The sequence below is a fragment of the Plectropomus leopardus genome, chromosome 6 (assembly GCF_008729295.1).
Source record: "Plectropomus leopardus isolate mb chromosome 6, YSFRI_Pleo_2.0, whole genome shotgun sequence".
NCBI lineage: Eukaryota > Metazoa > Chordata > Actinopteri > Perciformes > Serranidae > Plectropomus > Plectropomus leopardus.
In genome coordinates this window covers 7,449,698-7,464,779 of record NC_056468.1, presented here as the reverse complement: position 1 = coordinate 7,464,779, position 15,082 = coordinate 7,449,698, and the positions used below count along the sequence as shown (strand labels likewise).

The window sequence follows — 15,082 nt, the reverse complement described above, 5'->3', positions numbered from 1 at the left end:
ACATATTGATGGCAGCGGTTCTTAAAGGGGGATTTCAAACCCTCTTCAGAAGATGTTAACATCGTGTTGGGCGTTTCAGAAGGACGCCGCTGCAGGCGCCATCACACACTCTCTTTCACATTCATCTCATACATTCATGCACACACCCGCACGCTGCATGCGGCTGATCAAGCCCCTTTGATTGTCAGTCTTTCATGTGTGCCAGCTCGACACAAACACACAGCGTAATCTGCCAGCACATCACCCACACACACAGCACATAAACTCACAAGTTGGTCAACTTAAAGACTAATTTATTCACACTTATTTTCACAGATATGCTAGTTAATGCTATCACTCTGATGCAGACTCACTTGTGCTTGTTATTGCTATAAAAACTGTGCATTCAAACCATGTAGACACACACTCCCCATTCTTTAAGTGTCCACCTGTGTCTTTGTACGGAGCCTCTCAGATGCTGAGTGCGGTGTGGGTGGGTGTGTGTTTCACTGTCAATGGAGTGTCCATGTGTGCTCCATTAGCTCCCGACTCCGAATAAAAGCTCTGTTGTCTTCATCGTTCTTGTCACTGTATGGGGAAAAAGCTTCTCAGTGCAATGTCGAGCTGTGGCTTTTCTTCCAGCCCTTTTACACGTAGGGCTCTGCGGCACCGTATCAATAATCGAGAAGAAAAAGCAAAAAAAAAGAAATAATAATGTTGAAGTCCTTGTTGACTTCCCTCTCGTCCCTCACCCTCACTTCACACCCCACAAGTTATGAATTTTGCAGGGAGTGCTGTAACATGATTTTTTTTTTCATAGCCACTTTGCTCTGGACTTGAACCCCGAACCTTGAAACCTCTTCTTTGATGCGTCGCCACAAGCGGAGCCATTGTATATTTTTACAGTCATATTCCAGGCATTTAAGTGAAGCTGTCATACACTGAGACTTACAGCATCTGAGCTCAATTCACCAACACTGTTTTTGAGGGACCTCGTTGTTTTAAGTGCCGATCTCTGATCTCCGATCAAAATATTCCAGCTGTATAAAATCATATAAATTGGTGAAATTATCATATGATAAATCTTCCTCCAAGGCTGTCTGGCTGGGTGCACAGACTCTTAGATAACATTTTGAACCCGCAGAATACAAGTTGAACTTTGGTTACAAATTATTATCGTTTGGCAGTGAAGCCTTCTGTATGGAAAAAATATCAACGTTTTGAGCGATTCATCTGTGAGAGCTCTCTCTGAAAGTTAACTTCAAAAAGTTGAACTGTGCTACCAATTAAACTGCTCTTCCAAAAGGACCCACATTTTTCTTTTCAAGGGACATCCACAGCCTGTATGATGGTATGCTAATTAGCACTGAACACAAACGACAGCTGAGGCTGATGGGAGTGTCATCAGATTTGCAGATATTTGGTCATAAATCAGTGTGCTGGACGAAAGAAAACTTGATGTGAAATGTTAATAAAAGGGTTGACACTTTCTGGTCGGTTGTTCAATTAGTTGAATGATATGCTGTCTGGCTAAATTTCTTATGTTTGGACAATGGTGTTATTTCAGTAGGCCGTACGTCCACCAAAGCGTTTTTCCCTGCTGAAAATGGCATGTGCTTTTCTGAAAGCGCCCAGCTGGGAGTGTTGGAGCACTTCAGAGGTGCAGCGTTTTTTTCAGCTAACATGCTTTGGTGTGTCTGGTTGCTATGATACGCAATACCTGCGGAAGTCAACAATGTCAGAGTCCTTGTTGTGGCCCTGGCGCAGATGAAGGGAAGGCTAAAGCGCGTAGAGAGAGAGGACAGACCCAGTGGACCGGGCTCTGTGGTCAGCCATAAACATTGTTACCATAGTAATCCTCTCCTCTGTTGTTGTTGTTGTTGTTGTTGTTGTTGTTTAGCACTCATTCTTGATGTGACTGTTGGTCTCTGTGGTATTTGTCCTGTCCCTCCTCCTCTGTGATTGGACGGCTGGTTAATAAGTGACAGTGACATTTGCAAAATGCAAAAAAAAAAAAAAAAGACCAAAAAAACCCTGAACATGCAGTGCTAAGCGCAGAATAGACACTCAGCACCTTGTCGTGCTGCTGGGGTTTGTAGCTAAATGTAAATTCTATGTTTGTGCCAAATAGCAAACTGAAAAATGAAGCCGATGCGGATGCGTCACAAACTGCAGTTCCTTGAGTTCCTTGCTACTTGAGGCAGACTCCAAGAGTGCATTAAACATTATAGACCCTCATGTTAAAATGCCCAACTTTATAACAGAAATATACATGTTTACAACCTGCTACAAAAGGAAAAAAAAGGTTTTGGTCTTCATAGCTAATTTTCACTTCTGGCTCCAAATAATAAAGATGGCAATGGCCGCAATGCCAAACTAGAAGCTTTAAAATGAGAGTCTACAAACCATTTGGTTACGTCACAGTAGGTGCGTCTATTTTCTACGGTAAATATAAGGGTTGGGAAATACCCGAGGCCCGAAGTATCATGATACTTTAGTCAAAACACAATATTACTGCGCTTTTAAATGTTTTGCGATATGCTAATACAGAAGTATTGTGATAACATATTCTGCAATTTAATGCCTTTTTTCAGCTGTGAATTATTTCCCCAATGGAAAACTTTTTTAACATCTGTTTTATCAAATCAAGTTTTAAAGATTTTTATTTTGGTCACTTTATTGCAGAAGAATGTATCTAGTGGACTGAAGAAGCAATTTAATGTACTCTAGTAGGCTGCTAAAAGTAAGTTATACTCGCAATATATATAATTCCTATCATAAAAAATCAATACATTGCATCAGTGTAACAATGCAAAATCTCCACACAAAATAGATATGCTGCATCGATTTTTTTTTCCACCTTGTAAATATGCAGTGCTCCTAAGTCCCATTGCAGTGCTGTTCTCAGGGAAAATTTGCTTTGGTGGACACACACCACTCTCAGGTGGGGTGCACTCAGTCACTGAGAGTAGGTGAAATTTCAGTCGACTAAAATATTCTTTATTTTAAAACAGGTATTTTTCATACATCAGGGGATCACGAAGATTATCACAATTCATCCTGAAAGGAACATGAATGTCATGGTAGCCCATTCAATAGCTGTTGAGATATTTTACTAGTAATTTCTACTATTCATATTATATCATAATCCTTTTAAGAGTAGAATCCTTTCTATTATAATACTGAGTTTCAGCATCCCATGATGCTCTTGTTGCTGTTTGAGAAGCTTTCATCTTAAAAGGTTTGTTGGGACAGTCCTCTTTTGAATTTTTCAAATAATCCCATGTAGAAAAGGGGCTATCGGCAGCCTCAGAAACCCATACATATCCAACCATTTATGCACCAGCGCTGCTCCAACTTCCCACTATGCTGATTTCAAAGTGAGGCAAACGCAGCATAAAAGTCCTGCAGCCGCTCTCATCCCTCCGTCCACGAGCTGTGAAATCGTTTGATCCAGTTTGTTCTATTTAGGGGAAACAGCTTTTGTGTGTGTGTCAGTTCGCACTTGTGTGTGTGTGTATTTGTGTGTGGTTTTTCTTTTTCAAATGCTCCCGGAGCAATAAAAGGTGGAGGGAAAGGGGAGGGGACGGCTTTTGCAGGAAGGAAGGAAGGAAGAGAGCTGACGGTAGCCGCTGTGTTTGTTTTGCAGGGAAGCGAGAGAGGAGATGAAGGGTGGAGGTAGTCCTTTAGTCCATCCGTCCGTACTGTGTGTGTGTGTGTGTGTGTGTGTGTAGGGGCAGTTACGGGTTAATGGACATTAAGTCTGTTCCACTGTGAAAGTCAGAGTGGAGGGTGGTGGGTAATGCGCCCCGACTCTCTAACCCACAATAGGGTCAGAGGTCGAGGTTAAAAGTCAAACAGTGCCTGGAAGGGCTAGAAATCAGCTGGGACTGCACCAGTGTGTGTGTGTGTGTGTGTGTGTGTGTGTGTGTGTGTGCGCGTGCGTGCGTGCGTGCGTGCGTGCGTGCGTGCGTGTGCGCATGTGCGTGTGTGTGTGTGAGAGAGAGAGAGAGAGAGAGGAAGGGTAAGAAAAGGCTGCCAGGAAAGGAGACGTGGGGAGTATGAAGGGCAGGAAGAGGACAACGGAAAACAAAGACATAGAGCGATGAAGAAAAGAGGATAGACAAATGGGGGTTGAAAATGTTCCTCTCTTCCTTTACCCCACCCCCCCACCCCCCCAACATCCGCTCACTTCGAGGAAACGACCCTGGTCTGCTTCTCCCTACAGGGACTCATCTTACTTCCTAATATACTCCGACTAGAAACACACAAGAGCACACATTCACGCAAGAAAACACCCACACGTGTGCGCACACAATGACACAAAATCTGCGAGCGCAGCCAAGAGACACAGGAGCTCAGCAAGCTAATCAGAACATGTGGCCTATTTCTCTGTATGTTTTAATGAGCTCTCCATTGTGGAGTGCTGACTGATATTATTAGGCTGCCGTGTCTCAGCTCATTAGCTAAACCAGGCTCAACAACAACACCAGCAGCTAAAAGATGATTTGATACCGCCTGCAGAGTTATGTGACACCGCAGGACCTTAAAGAGGCCGTGGTGAGAGACCGAACAAGTGAGTTAATTTGGTCATCAGGGGAGAGCGCGGCTCAGTCTCACCTCTTACGACACAACCAGGGATCATAAATGGCAGTTTTGATGGAAAGAAAAAGAAATATACATCACAGCCCTGACTTCAGCCATCTCCCCCGTCGTGCATTAAGTTCCAGTGTGCAGTTTTAGCAGAGCAGTGGTGACAAGTGAAGAGAAGTAGTCAACAACACTGAATAGAAAACAATGCTGCAGCTAGCTAATCGGTTCTTAGTTGAGTGTTATTGCTCTTTGGTGAATGGCTCAATTTCCTAGATTGGCGCTGTATGGAATCCCTCTGCTGCATGCTATTAAAGCAGCTAAATCAATCGCACTGAACCGAAGACTGGAAGACTGTGCCTTTGCTGGTTTTTAAATGGTTTGCAGCTCTAAAAACAATTTGAGTGCACGACTTTTATTTGGAATCAACTTCTTTTCATTGTAGTGTACCACAATGTATCCTCATTCAGTGGTGTATGATATCTCACGATTTAACACCCAAAGAATGACGTTACATACTTTAAGTTTCATAGGTTAGTTTTAGAAAAAGAAACATTGCTGGGACTCTTTAGGTTTAGACAAGTAAAGTTATGTAGGTTGAGCTTAAGAAAAGAAACATGATGACTGTGTAGCCCAAATTAAATCAAAGTTTACTTCATCTCAGTTCTGAACACCTCCCAAAAAGGTAGTCCTGTTAGAGCTAATTAGATTGCTGATGAGAAGAGCAGCTCCTGTCGAGGCCCAGCACAATGAACGGTTAAGTTTCACTTTCACATTTTCACGTTTTACTGCTCCATCTGTGCCCAGAGTAGTCCTGTACCTCAGCATTCCATTCATTTCTCAAGCATTTCTTCGAATAAAAAAGCTATTGCTATTTCAGAGTGTAGATCATTTTTAAAGCAGAAATTTTCACATGGTGAAAACCTGATCACAAGTTATATTCACAGTGCCTTCACTCTCTGCTTATCAGTCTCATCCTGCATTGTAAAAATACACAGATAAAACAACCAAATAGCTAATAAAAGAATGGGCAACTGTGAGTCAGGGAAAATTTGTCAGAAAAGAAGCCCAGTTAGTTATTACAGAACAACAACGAAAAAACATAAAAGGGAGAATCATATAAAACGTTCCTACACATATCAAGAAAACTCTATTCACACACTATATTCTGCTCAGAATTCATCCAAATTGCACATTTTAGTATTAGCATTAGCATTAGTAGTTTGTTTTGTATTGAATGTCATATAATAATAACTTAATTTATATAGCACCTTTAAAAACACCCACACGAGTTAGGAGTTAGGATAAAATTAAATCCAGAGGACAAATAATGCAAGATGCAGGACGCATATCAGTGTAAAATAATACAAAGAAGCAGACCATAAACAGCAAGAACAGAAACAATTAAAAAATCAAACCAGAAATAAAAGGAAACACAATAGATAAAACATAAATTACAAAGGTAAAAGAAATACAAAGAGAAATAACCATTAAATATGTCACTAAGTCAGAAGTTGTCAGTTTACTCAAAGACAGAAGGGGTCCCTTAAGGAAGAAAGTTGGGAACCATTGTTACAGTTGATCAGAAAAATACATTTGTCGTTGTTTTACTACGATGACATTGAGCTGTTCTTTAATCATTATTTAACATTCCTCCAGTCAGACATCCTAATCAGAGTTGGTCTTTGATTGTGTGACAGACCTGCACATTAAAGAATCTGTGAGAAACCTCCATGATACGACAGCAACACAGAAACTGGAATGTAATTTATATAAAAGCAATCCTTGCGACTGAAGTACAGCCTGATCCCATACGACACTTCTATCTGGTGTGGTGTTGCTGTCAGCAGGTGAAATCTGATGCTGAAACCTGCACTATAGGTTTCTCTAAGAGCACCATTGTTAACCCCTTGCTTCAACTAGTAAGCCAGGGCAAGTGAGCAAACAATTCAACAGGAAAGTAGCCCGCTGTTATGTGATCTTCACCTTGCAGGTTGTAACAGACCCTTGAGAGTCTGACCTTTCTGTGTATATGCTGTTGGATTTGAAGATCAACATTCAGTGTAACGTTTTGCAGTGTTATTATATCACAGAGGAAAGAGAAGGAGATGGAATGTAGGAAAACAGAAAGAGGCAGCAAACAGGGGGAAAAAAAATGTAGTGGAAATGACAGCGAGGTGTACACTAAAGATTTTTCAGCTTTTTCTCAGGCAGCAGCCTTGTATCCGCTCCTCCACTTTCCCCCCTCCCTCCTCATCTTCCCGTGGTGTGTTTACACGCTGCCTCTTCACTTAATCCGGCCTTCAGGATGCCCACTTCACTTGGTTACCTCTCTGCACAGAGATGGAAGCATGGCTGTTGCGGGAGGAGAAAAAAAAAAAACTAAGCCTCCTGCAACGTCTCTACATGCAATTTTTCTTTCTCCGTAACTCTCCCTCCAATTCTCTCACTCTTTCAACCCTTCATCCCTTCTCTCTCAGCGTCACCCCCTCCATCTCAACCTCTCAATCTCAATCTCAATCTCGGCTCAGTCAAGCGTTTGGCCGGCAAGGCCTCCAGCATCGATCCAATAAAGCTCGGCACCGCAAGGCTCGGAGACACCCAAACCCAGCATTTAAGCACGCTCATTTAACAGCACGTCGCTATGATCTGATCTGCCGCTGGGGGGGGGGGGGGGGGGGGTGGGGGGGGGGGGGTGTTTGATTTTTTTTTTCTACTTTCAGCCTCTTCTTATTTTCCCCTCAAAAGTGTAATCAATAACAGTCACACTGGTTGGACGTGGGCACAGAAACACACACACACACACACACACACACACACACACACACACACACACACATCTCCAAATCTCAATTACCTCTCCTGCCAATCCACCAAATAGGCCAAATGTTGTTTTTTTGCCAGTGCTGGAATTTAATATTCACATGTGGGAATAGATGAGGGAGAGGGGGTGGGAGACATGAAATGTGTTACAAGTACAGAGTAACTTTCTGTCTTTGTGCTGGGTTAAAGTAAATATAGTTTGACATTTTGGGCCTGCTTAAAAGTCAATGGATTCCCTTCTCCAATGAGCGTGCGCTATTTCAAAGGCGCCATTTCACTCGCTGATACGCAGCAGGTGCAGAGGGGAAAGCTTACAGATGATGTGTGTGTTTCTGCGTGTGTGGCTTTGTATTTTAATTTTTATGAGCATATTTGGTCCCCATGCAAATATTAAGAAATATCCATCATTCCTTATATGTGCAATGGTGAGGTTAAAGTTCAGTAATTGGCTTAGTATTAAGGTTAGAGTAATTAGACTTGGATTAGATTGTGGCCAGTGAATTGGAGATGCAGTGGGTTTATTATAGCTTACTTTTAAATTTAAATTAAAGGGTCAGCGCACCCGAATTACTGCACAAAAAATCACATCTTTTTCACTTCACCACTCCCAGCGCTATCAAGGCATGCACATAGTTTGGGTTTTATGCTCTGAGGTTCTGACATATCCATCTCAGAAATTTGTGCCATTTGAATACAGTTAAGTGAGCAGAATTGTTGTTGCTCGCTGCATTTAAAAATGACATTGAAATGCAACAGTGTCATCTCTTTTGCTTACAGTGTCACATGCAGGTACTCCAGAAAATCAGATTGGAACTGCTTTCCAATGTGTCTAAAGTCTCTGTGTTAAAACTATGGACACATTTTTTTTGTTTAGGTACAGGGCTAAGTATCTTTTTAAAAAATGACCAGTATAAATATCAGTCCTCCTAAAAACCCAGACACACCAAACCGACATCAAAGAAACATGCTGGATCAGCCATAAAAAAAATGACAAGGGCTGGCACTAGGGTGCCAGACACTCACCGACAGCCCAGCGTTGAGCAACAGCCATCAGCCTGGTGTGTCAGGGCCTTAAGTGTTAGCGATACCAATGGAGTACTTTATTTGATATTTATCATGTGAATTGAGTGTTGTGTAGTACTTTTGAACATTTTGGGGGCTGTTTACATGCTGAATTGCAGACTCTATCAAAAACACCGAGGCTCTACAGGCTGTATGGGTTGTCGCCTGGCCACAGCGACAGGGCTAACGGTTTGTTATTTTGGTTGATATCGCCTTAAAGTTTCAAGTACAGATATCTAGCCCTAATTAGGTATGCATCATACAATGTATTTATCAGATTATGGAACAGTGGCATAATTGTGTGGGGCTACTTCTGACAGTATGTGTAACATTTCGAAAACAGGTAGTTTGATAACCAGACCCGCTATACGCACTCATGTAGATGTACAATTTTACAAGTTTAACTCCATTAATGCCATATTTGTACTAATGACTGCATTGAAATCATAAAGACAGAGAGAGAAAGAAATCAGGAATGCTGTCAGGAGGAGGTTACGACAGCAGGCTTTTTAGCCCACGTTTGAGTGTGGACATATACGGTACAATAAATAGCCTACATACATAAACAGCCTAGTTTGTTTAATCCATTTTTTGTTAAATTGTCTTGCTGTGAGCAGCACAAACAAAAGTCCATTCACCTACATTGTATTGCTGCAGAAATCTCAGAGACAGACACCCCACAACATGGACAAATAAAATGTGTGTAGGACTGAATATCACCAGAGGCAACTGATAAAATATTTTTTTGTAATTTGGGTGAATTTAGATCAACTCTTTGACCCAACAATCAGCCTGGATTTTTTTTTTTTTAAATACGACCATCCACTAGCAGTTAGAAGCAGAATATGTAATTTCCTTCTTAGCTGTGTAATTTCCCACTTGGCATCATAGATCACTGAGGTTTGTCTACACATGTGGCTGCAGAAAATTTACTGATGGCAGCAGTCCAACATTATTAAAAAAGATGATTTTTAAAGTTATTTTCCCACTCCAGCACTCTACTAATACAAATTAATGAATTTAAGGTTGTTCATAGTTCAATTTGCAGTTATTTGACAAGTTACATGTTTTATCTTGAATTAACACATTTCTGCCACTAATTGATGTCAACAAGTTAATACAGAATGACGATACAGCATAACGGTACAAGTTGTAAGGCTGGCAGGTCTTCACATGCATACAAAAAAATAAACTCGAGTTTGTGTCATTATTCATGTAAGTTCTGTTTCAATATGAAATTCCTTTCCTCGCCCTGTGCATCGGTCTCACCTGCGGCGCCGTAACAAGTCAATCATCCTGTGCTGTTATTGGACCGTAATGCCGCTCTGTAGCCGCACACTTGACATGTTCATTACGCATAAACCAATTCATTTACAACACAGTGCTATTGGATTGTCCTTGCCTCGACATTCATTTCCCAACACATTGGCGTTTGATGCATTGCCAGCGCCAATTAACTTTGATAACTCGGCCCCAGTTTAATATACTGTTGCTGAATTGGCTTGACAAGAGTGCAGCGATAAGCTATTTCTGAGCTTTTTGAGTGGCGATAGCTGGATTATCGTTCACAGAAAGGGAGGGACAGGGAAAACCTTCCTGCATAACCCCCCCGGCCAAAAGTCATTAAAATGTTTGGTTTGTTTTTGTTGGCTGACACACACACACACACACACACACACACAGAGAGGCGCATACACTGATTACAGCTATGTCCTTGTTGGCTTTAATGATTTGCATAACTCATTTCTGTTTTACATTATTGTGGATTTTGATGACCATGTTAAATTTTACAGTACGTGTTGTTTCAGAGTGAGAAATTTATCTGTCAGTGCAGCTTGAACGTGTGAACAATTTTCTGTAGCTTTTTGAAAAATGTGCGAGTTATAAATACTGTTCTGAGAAAATAGTTTCTGATAAACAACCAAGCCAATAAAGGAAGTGAATTGCTGCTTCCAGCTGATGTGTTGGTTTTTCTTTCTCGCTCGGCAGGCTGCCAGGAGCCGGGCTGCTCTCTCGGGTCCCTCTGATCAACTGATTTATCCCTCCATCCATCACTCAGCGCCAGTCTCGACGAATGGGAGCTGATATGGGAGCCATGGGCGGGACCAAGGTCTTGCTCCTGGTGTTTCTGGTTGGATGGCAGAAGTCGCTGGGTCTCAACTGGAACCCCATCCCACGCAAGACTGTTCGATACCAGGGTGAGTGAGCAGTGTAATACTGGCTGGTAGAGCACTAAGACCTCAGGGGGCACTGAAACCTTCCAGTGAAGGTTAGATTGTTAGAACTCCTTTAGGTAACGGCTTCTTAGAGTCTCAATAGAATTATTAAAAAATAAAATATCCAACATCTAAGCCTATGTCCCTGTATTAACACTTTGAAACCTGGGCAAATTGGCTTGATATAGTTGAAAAAATGGGAAGAAGGTAATGAACAACTAAAGAAGAAATGACCCAAAAATTAGCAGGAAATTAGTTTTTAAAAAATATATTTAAAACAATAAAAAACAAACATGTGAAAATTAGCACACAAAACAGCAAAACAAACAAGCAAACAAACAAAAAAGTGGGAGAGTTAAAAAAAACAAGCAATAAAAAAACAAAGAAATGTACATAAAAAAATGCTTAAATTGTATAACCGTTATGTAGAATAATTTCACATATACAACTTTTTTTATGAATAAAGTTTACGTTAAGGGATTTTTCACTAACTTAAAAAAATGAAAATAAAAATTACTAATATTTTGCTCATTGCCCATGCATCCCATGTTTTCAAAAGAAATCAAACCAATTTTTTCAGGGTGCAAAGGTTGGAATACTTGTAAAGGTGTCTGAACACGGCACAAGAAAAGGATTAATAGTTCTTCATGTATTGTTACAATTCAAATATGTGTCTGAAAATCTTTTTTTTTTCAGTTTGGACATCAAAAACCTCATCGGGTTTTTTGATGACATCCTGAGCTTTTGGGCAATTACATTTATTTATCCAGTCAGATATGATTAAGCGAAACCAACTAACCCCACCCACACATGACCACACGTATATTTGCCATATTTCAAGAGATGACCGTACAATTAATACAGGGAAACCCAATTAGAACTTGTATTTTTTTAATTACAGTGTTTCTTTAAAGGCTCATTCACAGTACAAAAGTGGCAAGTGAAATGTGATACTAGAAGCTTGATTATGTAGTGAATACTTGCAGGGTTAGTTTGTGAACTACTGCATCTTGCATGCTAACCGCTAACATGTCAGCTAGTCAGGATATGTCATTCTGTTTTCTCTGTACTTTGCTGTCTCTGGTCTTACAGTCACTTACAGACTTGTTTACATGGTTGCTACAAGGGCCATAAGTTCAGCAAAGATCATGTGTTTGGCCAAGCATGTTTGAGTGCAAATGTGTTTTAGGGATGCAATGAGTAAATTTCCCACTGGTTAATAATCTTGTGACAACACCAGTGTTAGAGATTACCAGACATTTTACAAGAAAATATATTCAGTGATGACACTCATCATCTGTTAGAACGCTGAAGACTATGAAGTTACTATTAAGTTACTGCTGATGTTAACTGAACATTTCCTACAGCTGCAGCTTCACATTAAAAGCAATTAGCCAGCAAAACATGAACTTTTATTATAGAATAGTCACAGGAAATGCAATGTGTTTGTAAGTGAGTTTAGCACTATTGTATTGTTCATTAGAAATGCATCTGCAAAACAAGACAGCAGTCTTTATAGGGCTTTTTTGGCTGCAGATCAGTTTTAAATATTACAGGGAGCAGTGGAACAAGAGGTAACAGCTTCAGGAAGCTGTTAGATGAAGAAGAGCAGCAAGCGACAGGCAGCACACCTTTAACTTGTTAGCAATGTAGGCCAACCTACTCGTGATACCTCATTAACATGATTTAGGTTCCCTATTAGCATAGGGTTTTAATCTGAATTACTTCCAAATACTTTGATTACGCTCTTTGCTGTGACACAGAATCCTCTGCCATCATCTTGTCGGTCAACTCTCCTCGCTGTCATCCGTTACTAAGTCAAATCTGATTCCTGCTACTACATGCTGTGACTCTACCGCTGTACAGAGCAGACATTTTCAGTTTAGAACTGTACCCACTGTTGTAAGATTAGCAAACACAGTCATCTTGACTGTAAAGGTGCCATCTGGCAGAGATCTACACTCTCCTGAGTGCACTTCTCTAATTTAAAAGGTGCCATTATACCACTGACCTCTGTCTCCTAACTATATACTACTGTAACTGTCTCGAAGTGTCCCTCCTTTGTGGAGCAGTTTATACTCAAAAATTAGTACTATCAAGACGGAACTTTCAAATTTACATGTCAAAGTTCACCAAGGCTGAACTTGACATAAAACATTTGTGCAGATTTCCTTCCTTTCCCGGGACTAAATCCACCGAGGCCAGACCTTAAGACGGATTTCTCTGGCTGACAGCTGCTAGTAGAATCTTCCAAGTTGGCCCTGAAACGATTTATCTTGTCAGACATCCGATACAAAACCAGTAATTGCAAAAATGTATTCCATTACAACAATCAGGGAGGATTTTCCATTATACCAGAGGTGGATGCTTTTTGATTTTTGTTAAGAAGCCGACATCGACCCTCTGTAAAACAATACATTGGTCTAATCCTAGCGCTCAACTGCATTTGCACTCTTTATCTCGGCCCTCCTCTGCAGCCAGGCCCGACTTTCTTCACTGAACAATGCCAATTGTTGCAAGCTGAGAAATAGTCTTTTTTAATCCCTCAGAGGGGAAGTGCTGCATTCTCTCTCTTGGGGATTAGGGAAATACTATAAAGACAGGAGAAAAAATATGTGAAAAAAGCTATATTTTCTCACCTCTATTCCACCTATTCCACCTTTCATCCCATATCTATCTCTCCTTTCCCTTCTCTCCCTCCTCTTTCTGTTTGCCTTTTATCCATCCCCTTTCCTTTTGTGCTTTGTATGCAGCGGCTCATCGTATGAACCCCAAATGCTCTTATGGCGTTTTCACAAAGAGCTCAGATTTCAGCCGCTCTTGAGGAGAATGGCGCTCAGTGGCGGTGGGGTGTGGAGATATTTCAAACACAGCTTTCTCATGGCGCTATCACACACACCCCTCCCCTTCTCCTTTTTTTTTTTTTTTTATCCCTACAGCCTTCCTCTCATCCGTCTGTGCTACAGTCTACACTGGCGTTACAGTGGGATGTGAGGCCTGAGGATGGAGGGAAACAGTCGATACGGTGTTGATTATTTCTGGGGAAAATGCTCCAGTGTGACAAAGCAAAGCCAGCATTGGCAGAGAGTGGTCTCTACTGCACTTTGGCCAGATTGCACTTGTGGTTAACCCTTTGAAACTTGAGCAAATTAGTTTGATTTCTTTCAAAAACATGGGAAAAAAGGCAATGAGCTATGAAAGAAAAAAATACCCTAAAATTTGCAAGAAAATAGTGAGAAATACAAGAAAATTACCTGAAAGTTAGTAGAAATTAAAAAAAAAAAAGAAGCAAAGAAAAAAAGAAAGAACAAAGATAAAAAGAGAAAAATACTTTCTTTAAAAAAAAAAAAAAAAAAACAAGGAAATGACCAGGAAAATTAGTAAAAAAGTACAAGAAAATTATTATAATTTTGTAACATAATTTTAAATATGCAATTATTAGCATTATAAATATAGTTTTCCCCCTTGTTCTTTTCTTTTCTTTCTCCCCAGACAATTTTCCATAGCTTTTTAAAAATACTTTCCTAAATCTATTTATTTCTTGCAATTTGTGGAGCATTTCTTACCAAGTTGCTCACTGCCTTTTTTCCCTTTTTGCTGAAAAAAATCACACAATTTGCTCCGGATTCAAAGGTTAAATACTTGTGAAAGGTGTCTTATAGCAGCACAAGAAAGGTGATGTCGCTTCACGTTGCAAAGGGTTAAAACAAACCAGGCAAATGGGGAAAGCTGCTTCCTCATAAGCTGCATGTTCTTATGAGGAAGAAAAAAACTACCATAAAGTATCCCAGTTTGAGTATTTTTCTGACGAACTGGTGAATAAATCTGCCTGTAGAGGCAAGATAACTCCCCTCGCCTCGAGTGCAGCTTCAACTTTTTTTTGTCACGAATGTCTCGGAAATAAAAGCCCTGTCATGAAACACGGGATAAAGGAGTATCGCGCCATTTCTGTCATACTTGATTCGAGTGTGGCACTTGAGAGTACAAAGATTTCTTGACGTAAATTGATTTGCATTGGAAACAAGTGGGATTATCTTACCCGTTGACAGATTTCTCCACTTGGTTAAAGAAAAATGAGATTTTCAGGCTCAATACTGGGTAAAATGACTTATATGGATGGGTTCTTGCCACGGTGCTGAAGAGGAGATAGGAGAGAGACGAAATGGAAAAACAAAGCTGCAGAAAGATGGAGGGGAGGAGGTGGGGGAGAAGAGAGAGGGGAGATATATATAATGGAAGGAAAGTAAGAGAGAGACACAGGTGGAGAGACATGGAGAAAGACTGAGAGAGAGAGGCCAGTCGCTAACTGCCTTAAAAGGACAGAAAGAGTAGCTTCAGAGGAACGACAGAGAGAGAAAAACACACACACACACACACACACACACACTCTGCACACCATTCACCCTGCGCTT

General features: G+C 40.7%; 1 protein-coding gene across 1 annotated transcript in view; it reads left to right on the top strand.

Moving 5' to 3' along the window:
- The window catches only part of sema4c (sema domain, immunoglobulin domain (Ig), transmembrane domain (TM) and short cytoplasmic domain, (semaphorin) 4C), a 173,784-nt gene that overhangs the window by 50,292 nt on the left and 108,410 nt on the right, over positions 1 to 15,082 (top strand). The window contains exon 3 of the mRNA XM_042489017.1: positions 10,444 to 10,652. Within this exon, the coding sequence (XP_042344951.1) occupies positions 10,529 to 10,652 (124 nt within the window). The 5' untranslated portion in view covers positions 10,444 to 10,528. The remainder of the gene's footprint in view (positions 1 to 10,443; positions 10,653 to 15,082) is intronic.